Consider the following 16,862-nt stretch of genomic DNA (forward strand, 5'->3'; position numbering starts at 1 on the left):
TTCACCACAATGAACCGATGCAGAGTCCACATCACTCACATCACCGCAGACGCTTCACGAATTTGGTGTTATTCGCTGCTAATCATCAAAACTATTAAGGAAATTATTAAATATGTTATTGAAATATTTCGCTCTGCATGTAGTGAAGCAGTGCTGCTCTATGGGGTGTAAAGGTAGGTAAATTCTAGGGGACTGACAAGGGCCAAAAAAGACATGAATTAAATCATAAAAACTTCAAATATAACTGATCACTGAGATGCACACCTTTTTATGGCTAAAAGTATAGACTCCTCAGTGATACCATTGTGATAATCCTGTTTTCATGCAAAAATTATTTTATATTGCGTAGAGAAAATGTAGGAATTTAATTTGGTTAGAATACATCTAAAATCAGGAAATAAAGCTGATGTGTCATGAAAATCACATTGCACTGCACTACAGTCTCCAGATGATGGCGCACTTACTTTCCCTTGAGCTGCTGCAAGCAAAGCCTTTCCTCCAAACCGGTAGTGAGTTGCTTTTTGTTGGTTTTCAAAAGATATATTATTCACTAAAGTACTGTATTCTTTGGAATAGAACGCAGCATGCGAAAATAGAAAGTGACTTCCTCGGTGTTGTTATGAGTGGTTATAAGTATGGAAATAAGATTAGTACTAGATTGTGATAGATAGATGCCGCCTGTGTGTGAAATCGTTAGGCGATATTAAGGGGCAAAACATGGTGGTTAGAGTGGGAGGGCTTTAGTCCAGTGTGACTGATGCTAGCCGCTCGTTGTGACTGCGAGCTCTTGTTTCAAACGCTGTCGTCAGACAGACGCAAGACACGAAGTCAAACCTTTTCACCTTCTACCGTCCAAACGTAAATATTGATTGTCAGACGACGCGGTAGTCCGCAATGGAGCCGGATTTTATTTTAAAACCGCCCCTTTCGAGCTAGAAGACGAACCCGCGTCGTGTCACTTTTTTGTGGCGGCCGACCGATTTCAACCTTCTCTTGTTCGCCTTTAGAGATCAAACTTTTCCTCGCTTGTTTTTTGAGGCAACCAGCCTGTGACCTTCACGTCGTCCACTCTTAGTGAGTATTGGGGAATCTTTTGTAACCCAAAGGCAAGACGATCCGCCGAACTTTTCGCCTTTTCTTTGAATTCGTTGCAAATATGATGATGTCATCGACGCCACTTTTTCCTCAAGTTATGGCGGAGCACAACTTTCCCGACTTCTCTTGGTAAGCTTATACACACACATGCACACAAACTTACACAAACGTAGCACCATTTGTTGCCTATAGCACAAGCACTGTGGTAGTTATGTAGAAACACGGCTAACCATAAATAACTCTAGATGCGTAAACCGCTTCTCTGGCGAAATGTGTGAGAATAGTGTTTTAAAGCGCTTGTTGCTGTTGGGTTGTGGTTGTGTGGGGGGGCTATACCAACTTCCACCTTAATGGCTTTAACTGTTTTAGCAACTCTTTTGTTTCACATTCTTTTGTTGTCATTTATTGGAGCAGGATGGCCCAACTTGATATGAATATATTTCAGCTACCTTAACATTTATAACTTTATTACCTAAGTCAGGATTCTAAATCTGTCTGCTTTCTGTAGACTGACCACAAATGACCAAAGCTAAAAAGGTGGACTTATTTTGACTTCCATATTTTTCCTGGTGGATAAAATATGCTTTATAATTTGAGCTTTTCTGGGAAAGTTTACACAAAGCATTCCTCGAACTAGTTTGGTGATTGTAGTGGCTCTTTGGGGTGGGTTCACTTACCAGAATCCAACCACAGTCCAGAATCCAAAGGCCTGGACTAAGACCACCTGAGAGATGGGTCTAGGTCCTCCTGCCACCGGGTTCTTCTAGTCCAGAGTGTGGAAAGTGTGAATGCCGACAGAAGCAACTGACCACAAACATTGGGCATGATGTCAACAAACATCACCCTACGCAAACAAAAACCTGAGTGAAAGTAATCCAAAAATAAAGAGACCAGAAGCTAATTATAGTCATAAAACATAACTGGCTCTTTTCAACAAAGGGATCGCGTTGGTTATTACATATAAGTATCACATAAGTAAAGGTCTGCACAATGTGTATGTGTACTATAAGGACAGTTGTGTAAGCTTACATAATTTATATTATGTAAAAATATTTTGTGTTGTAAAAGCTTGGAAATATGATTTTGGCTTTTCTATCTAAACATATATTAAATATCAGTATTACATCCTATGTTCACCTACCAAAAAGGTGATTATTACCTCCTACAAGGGAGTTATTTGTTAACCTACCTTATCTATTTGCTTGAGCAAAACTTTCATTGAACATGGTGAAAGGGGCACAGGATAATCTAATTCAATATGGAGGCAATATTGTTTAAAATATATCTGACTCTGATTGAGATTGATACACTTCTCCCCCCTCCCCAGGATAAAGGAGAAATTGGCCTCTAGTAATAAGTAAGAGAAACACCCCCACATGAAGTCTTTAGTGGACAAAGTAAGTGTGACCTCTGTCTTCACTTACTGTTTTCAGTGAGGTGAAACAGAGCATTTGGTGTGTACACTGCAAAGCCGTGCACGTTAGCGAGCGATTTGGTTTCTTTGAGACAGATCATTTTACATTCTCGATGCAACCTAGCACTTAAAGCTCTCCCTCGCAACCCGACTGGAGACACCAAATTACCTCATGCAAAATAATCCAACATCATCTGTTTCCATTTGGATTATATATTCCAGTATTTAAAATGAAGCATCTGTGATTGCTTAGCAAGGATGTATCTGGATATTGTCATTCTTTACTGTTTTATACATGCCAGAAGGGAGAGTTTCTGTTTGTTCCAATTGTGCCAGTGGTGCTGTAGTTTTAGAACAATTTGGGCTTGATAATTATGATGCGTTTAGTTGAGATTTTCTGACGCACACGAGGAAGGCTTGTCATGGTGCCTAGGCATAGGTTCCCTACGTGTGGTAGAGGGATTTCTGGGGGAGACAAAAGAGCTATGAGTTGCAGTAGTTGATGCGCAGCGTTACCAGACTGAACAAGGTTGGAGGCAGCGTGGACAGTGAGAAATGGGTAGAGTCGGTTATTGTTGCGCAGGTAAAAAATAAGTCGAATGGGTGATGTTATTGATCTGGGGTTGGGACTAGTTTACTACTCAAGATGAAACTCAGACCCTGAGGGAAGGGGAAATATCAATGGTGTTGATAGTGATTATTTTGTACCAATAAGGAGGATTTGGTTTTTGTCAGTCAGTGTTTAGTTTTATGAACTTTTTCAGGTAAGCATAAGGTGAGGGAGGAAGAATAGACTATGGCATTTTTTTGGTGGAGATGCCAAGCTGGGTGTCGTCAGTGAAACAGTAGGAAATGGATGTTGAATTTGCGAAAGATGGAGGGGATGAAGGTAGTTAATGAAGAAAAAGGGCCCTCGAACAGAGCCCTGGGGCACACTGGGACTTTCAGCTGTATGAACTGATGACTTGTGAGATAGGAATGACACCAGTCAAGGCGGGTGTTAATGATGCCAATGGATGATAATCCATTGAAGAGGAAGGGGTATGAGATGGTGTCAAAGGCCAGACTTGGAGGGTTTACGTCAAATATTATGCTGTAGTGCAAGTTTCTTGTAGCAGCTGGATGCAGCAACACTGATAGGAGTATAGGTCATGAATGTGTAGAAAAATGGACAACTGTGTCTACCATTACTGGCTATTAAAGACAATTAAGTACAATACATATGAATGGAGAAAGCCGAATGGTTGTATTTGGTGATGAAAAATGTAGTTTAATGTTTTTGTGCAAACTGCTAGCCATCTGGGTCAAGATGCTGATCATAAATTCAATAGAGACCAACAGTTGCCTGCCAGGTAATATATTTGCATAATCACTTCTGGCTCTTAGAATTCCTTCTTATGCAAATTTGCAGGTGATACACAGAGACATGTTGCCAAGTCTCGCAAGAGAAACAAGCGACAAGCTCTCAGAGCAAGACCAAACTGGGGAACTTGGGAATTTGCAAAAACGAGCACAAACCAACAGGAAACCTGAGATGCTTTGTTTATATGTCGGAATTCTGCTGTTGATGCCCTAAAACACACACACACACAACCAAATTTGCAGATAATACTGTCACCACACAATTAAACACAACACAGTGCTAATGGCCTGTGAAATGTCTTGTTATTTTGCGGACAGGAAGCTGTTTATGCTGTTACTGCCGCACAATAAAATATGAATTCTAAACATATTAATTTCTGCAGTTATTCAAGTATTTATCAGTAATCCAGTGAAAATGTGAATATTTACTTTGCAAGTCGATTTGTGTGCACTCCTATATTTAAGTTAGTGGCTACTTACTATGCACCTGATTAAAAAAAAGGCTGGTGTACACTTGCAAACATTCAGATTCTCCTGGGATCGTGAAAATTTTCGATGCCAACTTCGCCAACCAAAAGAAATAGGCATAAATACCAACAAAAACAACAAAAAGGTTTGGCTTAACTTCATAAATCACCGCGCTGAGCTCAGTACAACACAATGATATCATGCAAAGGAGGGTGCACGGCCAACCTGATTTAATGTTCACACATTCGTGGTGTAGAAATAACAAGAGTATATTGTCTTTGATGCACAACATCAGATATAATACAGATTTGGCTCTAATAAACGCTATACTGTTGTATTGACAAATTCAGGGTCACAAAACACATTGAAGCAGCAAGCAAAGTAAGAGCAGCATCATCACTCAACAGATCCCTCCTAATCACACTCAGGCTAAATAATTAAAATACTGAACTATTTCTTCGTGAACAGGTACAAGCATTCTTATCAGTTAATTTTTTGGTCTGAGCCAAATTATGCCACCGAGAAAGGTTTTTGCGGTAGTTGAGGTTTGTGTGGATGTTGGCCCTTAGTTGCTATTGCTGACATGTTTTTCTTCAGACCAAAAAACTTTGTTGAGACTGAATCGACAGGCTACTGCTGGTTGCACCTAAATAGTGGACTTCATTCTGCTTCAGTTTCTTCAAGACTCAATTAACCAACATGCCACCATGCATGCAATCATGCATATCTAATCAGATTGCTCAATTTGTGACCCTGCTCACTTTATGTATTTGCTTTGTAACTGGTTTGGTATGCCTTTTTTTTTGGGTCATTTCAGCTTACATTGTTTCTCATTGTTCAAATGTTTGTTTTGCTGTGTAAAAATCAATTTAAGATTGCTTTTAAAATCAGAAGAAATGTGCAAATAAGAGTCTCTTGATTGACCAAAGGAGTGTGAATTGTTTTCTTGGTGTGTAGACCCAAGATCAGAACCAGATCTGTCCAGGATCTACCTTACCCTCTCACCCAATGCCTCCTTCTACCCTTCAGTCGATAAGCATTACAGATAATTTGGGGTTTTGTTTTTGACATTGTGTATACTTTTGAGAGGTAAATATACAATATGCAACAATCTCACGATGGTAGTTTTGGGTGCAACTGTGGAATGTTGTGAAGCAGCAATGTTCTATAAAAATAGCTGTAAAAACTGTAAAATGTTATCTGTCAGTAGCAGCCAACATCTCTTGAATGTTTCCACTTCCTTGAATGTTGGCCGTGAACATTTAAGGCTAGAAAAATGTTAGTCTTTGAAGTCATTACTAACTGATGAAATGTGACAGCCATCTAAAAATAGATTCAGTAGAGCTTATTACATTTATCCTAATTAAAATATCTACCACTTTCATTTTGCTGGTTATTTTAATACACATTGACATTGAGTCTTTGGGCAGCTTCCCTGCCATCCAGAAGACAAGACAACTAATGTAGTATTGATTGAGTCAGCTGATGATGTGAGCTTTTAAAGCATGCAAGTTTGCGTATGGTTCATTTTTTCCAGACCATTGAGAGCACTTGGCTTTACTAATGGAGCACCTCCAGGGAGCGTGGAAGACCCTGAGCAACGGCTTTGGAATGAAGGACTCTGCTTTCGAAGGTCCGTGTCTTTCACCGACTATGGTCCAGGGATTTTCCTGCCAGCGTCACTCCTCAGATGACAGTAAGATACCCGACTCAAAGGCGAGCAGCACCATCCGTGTCTACCTCCCAAACCAGCAGCGTACTGTGGTGAGCTGATTTCTATCATGTATATAAGGCATATTGGTTTTCTATTAAGGTTGCTGGAGCACTGACTGGCGTCCTTTTTAATTCAAGCGGAGCCATGCTGTCAGACTAAAGAATGAATAAGTACTTTGTCTTCCTTAGGTAAATGTACGGCCAGGTATGACTTTGCAAAGCTGCTTGATTAAAGCGCTCATGGTGCGAGGCCTGCAGCCTCAGTGTTGTGCCGTTTTCAGACTGCATTCTGGACAGAGGAGGTGAGACATCATTTTTTAATGGAATTGTGCCCATCATCCACAATCCTTATGTGGGAACACATATGTCTTTCTCTTTTGTGTACATTCTTAAAAATATAAAAAGAGAAAGCTCATTACTGCACCTAATGGGAACAATATGTAAACAACTATAAAGCCTTCTGAAAAAGCGACCACAATGCTCAATTTACATATAATGAGACGTGCATATTAACCAAGCTACAGCGGCATTCTTATTTTTAACATTGTTATGACAATTAAACTACGACAATTCACCTCACTGCATCAGACTACTACCAAAAAGGTAAGGCTACATGTTGGAGCTGCCACCACTGCTGCTGTGTTTTAATTTTTCCGTTTGGAAACGGAATTTTGCTACGTGAAATCAATGCGAATGCATAAAAGGACCAAAATACGGCTAAATACTGTAAGCATGTTATCATTTATGTACCAGTGGTTAATGTATATGGTCACAGCATGTATATAAAAACCATAAAACCTTGTTTGAGGTGTTTTTAATAGCGGTCTTTGTAGGCAGCATACTGTAGGTTATGTGCGGTAATGAGCTGTTTTTATCTGTTTGTATATCTTTACAATGCTCAGTAAAGAGAAAGGCATGTATTCATGTCTCACAAAGGATTGTGGATGATGGGCAAAATTTATTCTTTTAATTTTTAGTTTTCTTTTAAGTACTGCATTATAATACCCGACTTCTTTCATGACAATAAAGTGTTGTTTTTCCTTTTTCATAACAGTAAAAAACTACGGATGGATTGGAATACTGACTCCACCTCCCTGATTGGGGAAGAGTTGCTGGTGGAGGTTTTGGATCATGTTCCTCTGACCACGCATAATTTTGTGAGTGCCTGAAATGTCTTATGTTCACTTTCAAATAAGTATCCCTGACCAAAAATGACAAATCTTAATTCTTCCTTATGTTTCAGGTCCGGAAAACGTATCTGAAGCTAGCGTTCTGTGACATTTGCCAGAAGTTTCTTTTGAACGGTTTCCGTTGCCAAACGTGTGGCTACAAGTTCCATGAGCATTGCAGCACCAAAGTACCCACAATGTGTGTGGACTGGAGTAATATTCGACAACTCCTGTAAGATTCCCCATTACATTACAACTAAACCATGTTTGTATGAAAGGATGAATTTATTTAAAGTCGAGTCACTCTTTGTGTCTCTTCACTCAGTCTGTATCCAACACCTGGCGAGAGTGGCGCCCCATCACTTCCCCCTTTGACGTCTCGGAGAATGAGAGAATCCCTTACTCGCTTTCCAAGGTATGTCCATTGCTGTTGTTGTCTGTTGATTCCAGCTTAAATGAAAGCCCTTTGTCCATATTGATGATATTGATAGTCATTTGTTTTGGGTTATGTTTTTCTTCTAAACCGGTATAGTCGTGTTCTGATTTACAAAAGCGCCTTAATTGTAATTGAATTAAATCCTGTTTTTAATTACATCCTCAGCTTTACGGGGGCTTACCAGTCCAAGGGCTGATGTAACAAGAGATGTGAAAAGAGCCTGTTGTTTCAGCAGCACTTCAAATTGTTTAAAAGCACTCTCAGCTGCCAAATTAGCACATTCACAGTAAAGTCTTTGCATGTAGAGCAAGTGCTGTATTGAAACTCTGTTTATTCCGCCTTGTAGTGAATTCCATGTTGTCCAATTTTCTGTTTCAAATGTGACATGTCATCAGACATGCTGGCTGCAGGCCTCACAACGGACAGATGGGTGGATCAGATGTTGTGCAAGCACATCTGCAACATACTGACCTTAGGTTTCTAAACAGAGATGAATAAATGACATTGCTCTTCCATATGACCACAGAATCCAATATTTCTCGTTTTCCCCATAACTGTAAAAAGTATTCATGGAGCAAACTACAGGGGGTTAATTGTTGAGCATCAGAAAGTAAACACAGATTTTTCAGACTGTTTCAGCCCCACAAACATTTCTGAAGACAAGCCAACCATCAGTCAAACACACCTAGAAGTGGATAGTCCAGTTGTAATGTGTACACAAAAGACTGCCGACACTGCAACACTCTGATCAAACTAAGGCACAGTTTACACAACAGAAGTCTAGCAACTCTGCACAAGTTGAACAACATATTTTATTTGCCTTTATGTTTCCAGCATGCAATTACAAACTATTTCATTTTGAATCTCAATATGCCATTCTCTCTCTCTCCCGCATAGCTCTGCCCACCGATATTCTACACCCCATGCCTTCAACTATGTCACGCCTTACTCACCCACGGGGGGCGGTCTCTCCCAGAGGCAACGCTCGACTTCTACTCCAAACGTCCATGTGGTTAGCACAACTCTGCCTGTAGACAGCAGCATGATTGAGGTAACTACACACCATGCGGTCCTCTTGGTGCTCCTGTAGGTGCAGTTAGCCACCCCTAAAATATCTCCCGGCTCCTCCCCGTATACATCTCAGGCATTCAAACTATCCATGCCTTGCTCTTTTCTACTTCTTATATATTGTCTGTGTAAACTAACCTGGATGAGGCAAACCCTGTTTTGTGGTATTCACCACATGGCGTCTTGTTTAAATAATTGAGAGATCAACATCCCCATTGTTGTTATAGTTTCTTATTTTTCACTCTACTTGCTTCTGTATTATTTCAAACATTTCCCTTTTATTCTCTTTAGTTACAAACTTCAGCATCCCTCCTGTTTTCTTTCTTGTTATGTCCCTCCTCACGTTCTTTTCTTCATTTTCTGTCCTCGTTGACTGTTGTTGTCCCCTCCTGGGGAGTAGCTAGACTGCCTGAATACCTTCCCCACCTCCTGGTGCCATAGATTCTGGCTGAAGAGGAAAGTAGGTATTGTCCACTTCTCCCAGTCTTTTGTTGAGACCTCATCTGAGAGTCCAGAAAAGGTTAGAGAGCAGAGCATGTGTGTGCAGTCTGCATGGCCTGACATCTTCCCAGGCAAATTGTTTTCACATCTTTGTTGCAAACCTGAACCTTGCACATTTTGATTTGTGTTTGTCCGTTCTAGGATGCAATGCGGGATCATGACTCGGGTAAGTTTTCTTTTATCCTGGACTGCCACATTGTTTCAGCTGTGTTGTTTACATTTCTACTTTAATTTAGTCAACTTTATGAGGTAGCCATAAACTCTTAATTCTATTTGTCCTCCTACAGCTGGGAGTTCCCCCAACCAGAGTCCTACAGGCTGGTCCCAAACCAAAGCACCTGCACCAGCTCAGCGGGAGCGGTCGACGTCCTTCAATACTCAGGAAAAGAATAAAATTGTAATTTTTCCCGGCTTTGTTGTCTGTGCATGTATAGTCAATGATGTTTGCCTTGTTTAGTAACATTTACACCTTTATGGTTTTGTGTTAATCCAGAGGCCTCGGGACAAGCGTGACTCTAGTTACTACTGGGAGATTGAAGCCAGTGAGGTGTATCTGCACTCCCGCATTGGTTCGGGCTCCTTTGGAACTGTATACAAAGGGAAATGGCATGGTAGGAATGATGGGGGCAGAAGGGGCAGGGCACGTTCTGATGCAACAACTAACATGCTCACATTTCCCCTTGTTGCTCCTTGCTTTACATCTCAGCAAATTCAAGTCCTATATTGTTTTGGATTTTTATAGGTGATGTAGCAGTGAAGATTTTAAAGGTGACTTACCCCACGCCAGAGCAATTTCAGGCATTTAGAAATGAAGTAGCTGTGCTAAGGTAAGAAATGATTCCAATAAATATTATAGTCCTTGAAATGTTGTTGTCGCTTGTTTGGTCTACAGTGACTCATCTGTTCCAAACTTTATCTTCTTTTCTTGGCCACATCTGCTCACAGAAAGACACGGCATGTCAACATCCTGTTGTTTATGGGCTACATGACAAAAGACAACCTGGCCATTGTGACCCAGTGGTGTGAGGGCAGCAGCCTCTACAAACACATTCATGTCTTGGAGACCAACTTCAAGATGATCCAGCTTATAGACATTGCAAGGCAGACGGCTCAGGGCATGGAGTAAGTCATAAACAATGGTCCTTGTCTGACTCTGAATATCTAACCTATTCTTCTCTTTCAGTTATCTGCATGCGAAGAACATCATTCATCGTGACATGAAGTCCAACAGTATCCTTCTCATCAGTGCTCTTGATAAAAGTGCTCTAACGGGAGGTGGTTGGTTTTTTTTGTACTTTTATGCAAAAGTAAACATATGGCATCAATTTCAAGTAAATTTACGGAATGAAATAGTGCCAGAACAGGCTGCTGTGAAACAGAAAGGAAATAAGGAAACTTAAAATATTCATTCATTTTCTACCGCTTTTCCTCATGAGGGTCGCGGGGGTGCTGGAGCCTATCCCAGCTGTCTTCGGGCGAGGGGCGGGGTACACCCTGGATTGGTCGCCAGCCAATCACAGGGCACATATAGACAAAAAATCATTCACACTCACATTCATACCTATGGACAATTTGGAGTTGCCAATTAACCTAGCATGTTTTTGGAATGTGGGAGGAAATCGGAGTACCCGGAGAAAACCCACGCATGCACGGGGAGAACATGCAAACTCCACACAGAGATGGCCGAGGGTGGAATTGAACCCTGGTCTCCAAGCTGTGAGGTCTGCGCGCTAACCTAAAATATACATAATTAACAAAATAAACAGTAAACAAGGAAAGAAGTGGAAAAATGAATTATACACAAGGGGTAACTTACAAGATTCACATTGTTAACTGGATGAGGTTGCCAATAAAGCTGTAGTGTGAAATATATCTTTCCGTTTGTTTGAACCCACACACATACATTTGGACAGGTAAGCTTGTCAGTATTTCAGTTATGAGTCTTTGACAACAGGGAAGATATATTTTTGCATGAGGGGCTGACCGTCAAAATTGGCGACTTTGGTCTCGCAACCGTAAAGGCCAGGTGGAGTGGTTCGCACCAGGTGGAGCAGCCTTCTGGCTCCATTCTCTGGATGGTTTGTGAACAAGCTTTAACAGCTTTGATACAGAAATGATGTATGAAAAATACCCCTGTGATGTAAAAATGCTCTGTGTCTCTTCAAAGGCTCCTGAAGTTATACGGATGCAGGACAACAATCCCTACAGCTTCCAATCAGATGTCTATTCCTATGGAATTGTTCTTTTTGAGCTCATGACTGGGGAGCTCCCGTACTCCCAGATAGCAAACAGAGACCAGGTACGAAGCAGTCATTAAACACGGTACTTATGTAAGGTAGCATTTTCTAAATCAAGTTTATCTTAGCTGGGGTTCATGATGATCAACTCACACTTTGCTGGCCCGCACCAGCAACTGAGAGCCATTATTCTTCATAGTCTGCAATTCCTGTGACATCCCTGACTAGACTAGAATCACAGCCTAAGCTGCCCAATATCTGTCAGGCTGAGACTGAGTTTTCATACCCCCATGCAGCAATCCACACACGTATGATCATTATGATGTTCTCCACCACCGTAAATATCCTGGTAGCTTCCCTGTTACAAGTGAAATTTCTCAACATGTGGCTGAATTCCTCCCTTTACCACTGCGGCTTTCTAACTCGGATTCACCCATTTTGCCAAACTCTCATTTGGTGGACAATTCAGTTGCCTTCACTCCAAAGGTGTCCTTGGAGCAAGTGTGCTGTGTATATTTGATCCTGGCTCTTGGTTGGCTCTATAGGAGTAGATGTTAAATAGTACTTGGCAAAAGGGGTTTGTTGTTGTGTCTTTGGAGAAGCAGCAACCATTGGCCCAACTTTAGAAACACACCCGTAAATGTGTGTGTGGTTTGATGTCCCTTCTCAGGTCACATGGCATGACTTGGCTTGGTCTGGGTCCTTGCTAACTACAATATTGTCTCTAAATTCAAATTACATTTTGAATAGAATAGAATTTTCCCATATATTATCCTTTTATACTAATAATGTCTTACATTCATTGCCTGGTGAGCATGCATCATGCCTTCATAATAGCCTACATGTGTTCTCGGACATTCAGGCCAGTTGTCCCGTGATGCCAAATACAAATCAACTTTCTCCCTGTGCTGTCAGATTATCTTTATGGTGGGACGTGGCTATCTGTCACCTGACCTCAGCAAGCTGTACAAGAACTGCCCCAAAGCCATGAAAAGGTTGGTTGCTGACTGCATCAAGAAGTCCAAGGATGAGAGGCCGCTCTTCCCACAGGTGAGCTTGTTTGCGTCTGTCTGGTGAGTTTCATGGTCGAGCTAATTCTTATTTCTGTTCTTTTTGTAGATCCTGTCCTCTATTGAGCTTCTACAGCATGCCCTGCCTAAAATAAACCACAGTGCCTCTGAACCGTCCCTGCACAGAGCCTCTCACACTGAGGATATCAATGCTTGTACTCTGACCTCCACAAAGCTGCCTATTTTTTAAAGGATCAGACAGCTCCACCTCCTTCTCCTCTCCTTATGCAGCCCCTTCTCTCAAATTCACCCGGCAGTTCAATACTCTGAGCACACAAACCCTTTGCATATTAAAACAATAATACTTCAAAGCAGTACTCATCACTATACTAAGGAGGGAAAAGGAGCGAGGGAAGGGCAGAGTGGAGAGATAGACATTGGATGGAGTGGTGCAGTAGGATGTACAAATGAAAAGGGTGTAGGCAGAGCCCGGCCCATTGCATCGCTGCACGTTCAAAGAAGTATACAGTGCCTCTTTGTAAATATATGCACAGACAATTTACCTACATCGACAGTGACAAGTAGACATTGAAGGAGGCGTGAAGAGTTGCTTCTCTTGGCTCTGTGAAGTGAAGCACATGCGACTATTTTGCCGCCCTTTTTTTTTCATTTTTTTTGAACAGGACCTTTTTTTTTCCAGTAGGAAACTCTGCTGCCTTAAGAGGAAACACACAAAGCTCCTGCACAAGATCACCTCTGGCAAACACAGCTGCTGGATGTAGTCCATTCAGTTGTGGCTTCATTTTGCATTGTCTTAAGTGCTAAAAGGACTGGATATGGGGAATATATTTGTTTTTAATTGTCTTTGACAGCATTAAATTTTGATTTCAAGTCATGTCAGCGTAACTGAAGCCTGTCAAATGATGAGCACGGGTAACAATGGAAGTTGATGAATTTGCACATTTTGGCAAAAGCAGTAGTTTTCTTTTTACAGTCTACACAGAAGCTTGTAGCTGATCTGTCCGCACTATATAAAAAGGCTGGACGTTTAGGCCGTTGTCTTAAATATTTAAAGTGATTTGAAACTAATTTGTTTTATCGGGTCTCGTTCAGGAGATCAAATGTTTTAATGTCAACTTGGTGAGAAAGTTGCCTATTTACTATTTTAATAAAATTAAGATAAATTCTTTGCCAAACTTGTAGCTGTGAATTTATTTAGTCATGAGTGACATGCTTTTAACGTGATAAGTACAGTGGAACCTTGGTTAGCGTCATTCATTCTTTCCAGAAGGTTTGACTCAAAACCGAAACGGATGTTAACCAAATCAACTTTACACACAAACGGATCCAGTTAATCCATTCCAGAATGCTAATAATGTTTTATAAAGTGGAACCTTGGTTAGTGTCATTCATTCTTTCCAGAAGGTCTGACTTAAACCGAAACGGATGTTAACCAAATCAACTTTTCACACAAACAGATCCAGTTAATCTATTCCAGAATGCTAATAATGTTTTATAAAGTAGAACCTTGGTTAGCGTCATTCATTCTTTCCAGAAGGTCTGACTTAAACCGAAACGGATGTTAACCAAATCAACTTTTCACACAAACGGATCCAGTTAATCCATTCCAGAATACTAATAATGTTTTATTAAAAAAAATCATAGTTTTATATGCATATAACAATTCAAATTGCACATAAATACATGTAAATCACTTTTACCTTCACTGAAGGTGGTTGTGATTTATTTTGCTGCCATATTGTGACGTCTAAACTAAATTATAGTAAAACTATAAAAGTGTGTTAACTATTTTGAGAGTCAACTGCAGACATTATAGGCGAGCAATAACTTCCTTTTCCGTTTGGACCGCCACTTAACCGAAAAACAAGGTCACCGGGGCAGACGTTGCACTGTATTTTTTCATTTTTTTTGGGGGGTTCGGTGACGGTACAATCCCACACACGTGTAAGTCTTAGAGGTGGGTTGTGATGTTTACTGTAGCGGTGGCAAAGTAGTGTGACCTTTTGGATGATCGAGCCCAGACACGCCACAGGGGATTCCACTGTTGGTGATGCCTCTGTGGAGTTAACACAGTAATAAGTGGCAAACTCACAGTGGACAATAACAATGAGATAGCATGCTAGGTATATGTAATGGCACACAGGGAAGCTTTATTTTTTTTACGGTAAACATTGAAGTGTTTGCTGTGATATACACACTCTTCGTTGCATTTAGGTGTGTTGACAAGTCTATTGCAGCTGAGCATGACCATTGAGACCATTTAACCATGGGTGTATACTTGAATAGACATCTTAATATTTAAAGGTTGTATCTGGAAGTGTACCTCTTTTTTTAACTCTTGAGCCCTGCTGAAGTCGATAAACACGATGGACTTTCCAAAAAGGTCCATCATAGGTTGAAATAGGCCTGATGTCATGCAAGGTGGCGCAACACAGCGACTGTAGATCAAACTGGCTATCTGCCATGTGGTTTGCTCTATTGGTTAATGTTCTATTTCTGCTTATTGAGGAGCCACATAGACTGGCCAAAGTGAAATCAGCTGAGGCCAAATGTTCTATATAAGCCCCATCTAGTCAGGGTTGCTTTTTATACCGTGCAGACTGTCTTTAGTTGCATGTTCTTGCACAGCTCCAAAACATCTAAGTTGCATAAGTCTACATTTCTCAAACCAGGCTGACCAGATTTTTCTTGCTTTTCTTTCACCTCATATTTGGTGTGATTTTAATTTTATGTTCATGTCTTGGTATTACACAATAATAAATAACATAATAAATAACTATAATCACTATAAAGTACTGTAACCTACGGCGCATGTGCGACAATCCTTTTGCAGACAGCCCAGGCTGGTGCCGATGTCAAACCGGATATCCGGTCGCATTGGTTTATCGTTCACAACACCAAGCGAATTACAGAAAAAGGATTCGGAAAAAAACTAACACGACCTCAAAAGTATCCATACCTAATTTTTTTAAGGTAATATATTATATTGAGAAGAATATTAATAGGACTCCAGCTGTTTTACATGCATGTATACACAGCATCTTTGATTTTTACCTGCCCCTTTTGCAGCCTGGCAGCCACTACCGACCCAGTAAGTCACTCACAATAAATCACATATCGTTATTCACCCGGGGTATAAAGTATAAAACAGCAATAAGCAATAATTTCCCTCCTATATTATTGTTATTACAAATAGAGCTTAGTTATGTAACCCTACTGTTCCAGTTCTCATGTGGCTCATTTGTACCAGCAGGTGGCAGCAAGGCTCTCTTGTTTTCTGGGGAGTTAAATGTATGTCGATTGAATACTATACTGTACATAAAGGTGTTCTTCTGAAACCAAGAAAATCATAAAAATGCATGCTGGTTGTTCTAAATAATGATTAGACACATTAAAAGTGTGAATTGCAGATTAGGATTGTGAAGGATCATAATGAGTAGCTATCAGTGTGATTTAAGTGATACATATCAAACCCCCAAAAATGTAATGGTTTAATTCATCTTGAACATGCACAAAAGTTATGCTGGATAACAATTCCATGGTGATTATTATTATTATTATTTCTCTGGAAGAAGTCCTTGCATTGTGAACTGCGGTGTCGTCCTTTTGAAAAAGCTAGTCATTACCACACAGGCGAGGGTCTTCAGACACGAGGGATGCTCCCTGCATCCACATATAGCCATCCACCGTTTGACGCCCCTGCGCAACCTGAAGCCCCATTCTTCCATTGACCGTCAAGGTAAATTTTTTTCTCATCAGAGAATAAAACTTTGTATACGCAGCTTTCAATGTCTCATGTTTGGCGCTTTAATGCAAATTCCAAACAGGCAATTTTGTAGTGTTGAAGGATGTTTTTGTTCTTCAAACCCTTAAACCCCATCTGATTGGGTTATTGGACTACACCTGGCACCAGGAACAACCTTCATTTGGGCTGAGGATCGTCCCGTGTCTTGACGAACAGCGAATTGGATCCTCACGTTCAAGGCCAGTGATTATTTTTTTTCTTGACATTTTTGTTCTACAGCTAATAAATATGAATTTATCAACTTTACTATGAATTTCCTACAGGGCTATTTTCATATATATATAAATAACAAACCATTCAACTTAAATATGTAGGACACTTTTGAAAAGTAGTATACTTTGTTTGCTGCAATGTATTTTTGCAGTGGAGTATTCTGATTTTGGTTCCATTATTGCAGGAAAGGTCCATTCCAAATTTAACACAACCTGTCCTGTGGTGATTCTTCTAAAATATGAAGATAAAATGTGGGGATTTTGCATCACATAATGTTTTGTAATGATGAAAGCCACACTCAATATAGGGGAATTATTATAGAGAAAGGAAGGAACCATATTTGGTGATGT

The 16,862-nt window shown here is 40.5% G+C and overlaps 1 protein-coding gene and 1 long non-coding RNA gene across 4 annotated transcripts; both read left to right on the top strand.

Annotated features, from left to right (window-relative positions):
- Positions 1–505: 505 nt before the first annotated feature.
- Positions 506–13,685, top strand: raf1a (Raf-1 proto-oncogene, serine/threonine kinase a). Of its 3 annotated transcripts, none has more exons than XM_058051434.1 (17): positions 506–1,224; positions 5,877–6,103; positions 6,242–6,354; positions 7,107–7,209; positions 7,296–7,453; positions 7,547–7,636; positions 8,555–8,708; positions 9,368–9,392; positions 9,514–9,623; positions 9,720–9,837; positions 9,969–10,053; positions 10,172–10,348; positions 10,410–10,456; positions 11,186–11,304; positions 11,394–11,525; positions 12,379–12,513; positions 12,583–13,678. In XM_058051434.1, exons 2-17 carry the CDS (start codon positions 5,903–5,905, stop codon positions 12,721–12,723), a joined length of 1,908 nt encoding a protein of 635 aa, XP_057907417.1. In that variant the 5' UTR covers positions 506–1,224; positions 5,877–5,902; the 3' UTR covers positions 12,724–13,678. The 3 variants fall into 3 exon arrangements, with proteins under 3 accessions (XP_057907417.1, XP_057907420.1, XP_057907419.1); XM_058051437.1 differs by lacking the exon at positions 506–1,224 and adding an exon at positions 9,126–9,245 and having other exon boundaries at positions 5,888–6,103; positions 12,583–13,685; XM_058051436.1 differs by lacking the exon at positions 506–1,224 and having other exon boundaries at positions 5,897–6,103; positions 12,583–13,679.
- Positions 13,686–15,354: 1,669 nt separating this feature from the next.
- LOC131104750 (uncharacterized) lies at positions 15,355–16,825 on the top strand. Its single transcript, XR_009119823.1, has 3 exons — positions 15,355–15,585; positions 16,128–16,233; positions 16,322–16,825. It is a non-coding gene; the product is annotated as an uncharacterized LOC131104750 (long non-coding RNA).
- Positions 16,826–16,862: the final 37 nt, after the last annotated feature.

The sequence above is a fragment of the Doryrhamphus excisus genome, chromosome 16 (assembly GCF_030265055.1).
Source record: "Doryrhamphus excisus isolate RoL2022-K1 chromosome 16, RoL_Dexc_1.0, whole genome shotgun sequence".
Taxonomy (NCBI): Eukaryota; Metazoa; Chordata; class Actinopteri; order Syngnathiformes; family Syngnathidae; genus Doryrhamphus; species Doryrhamphus excisus.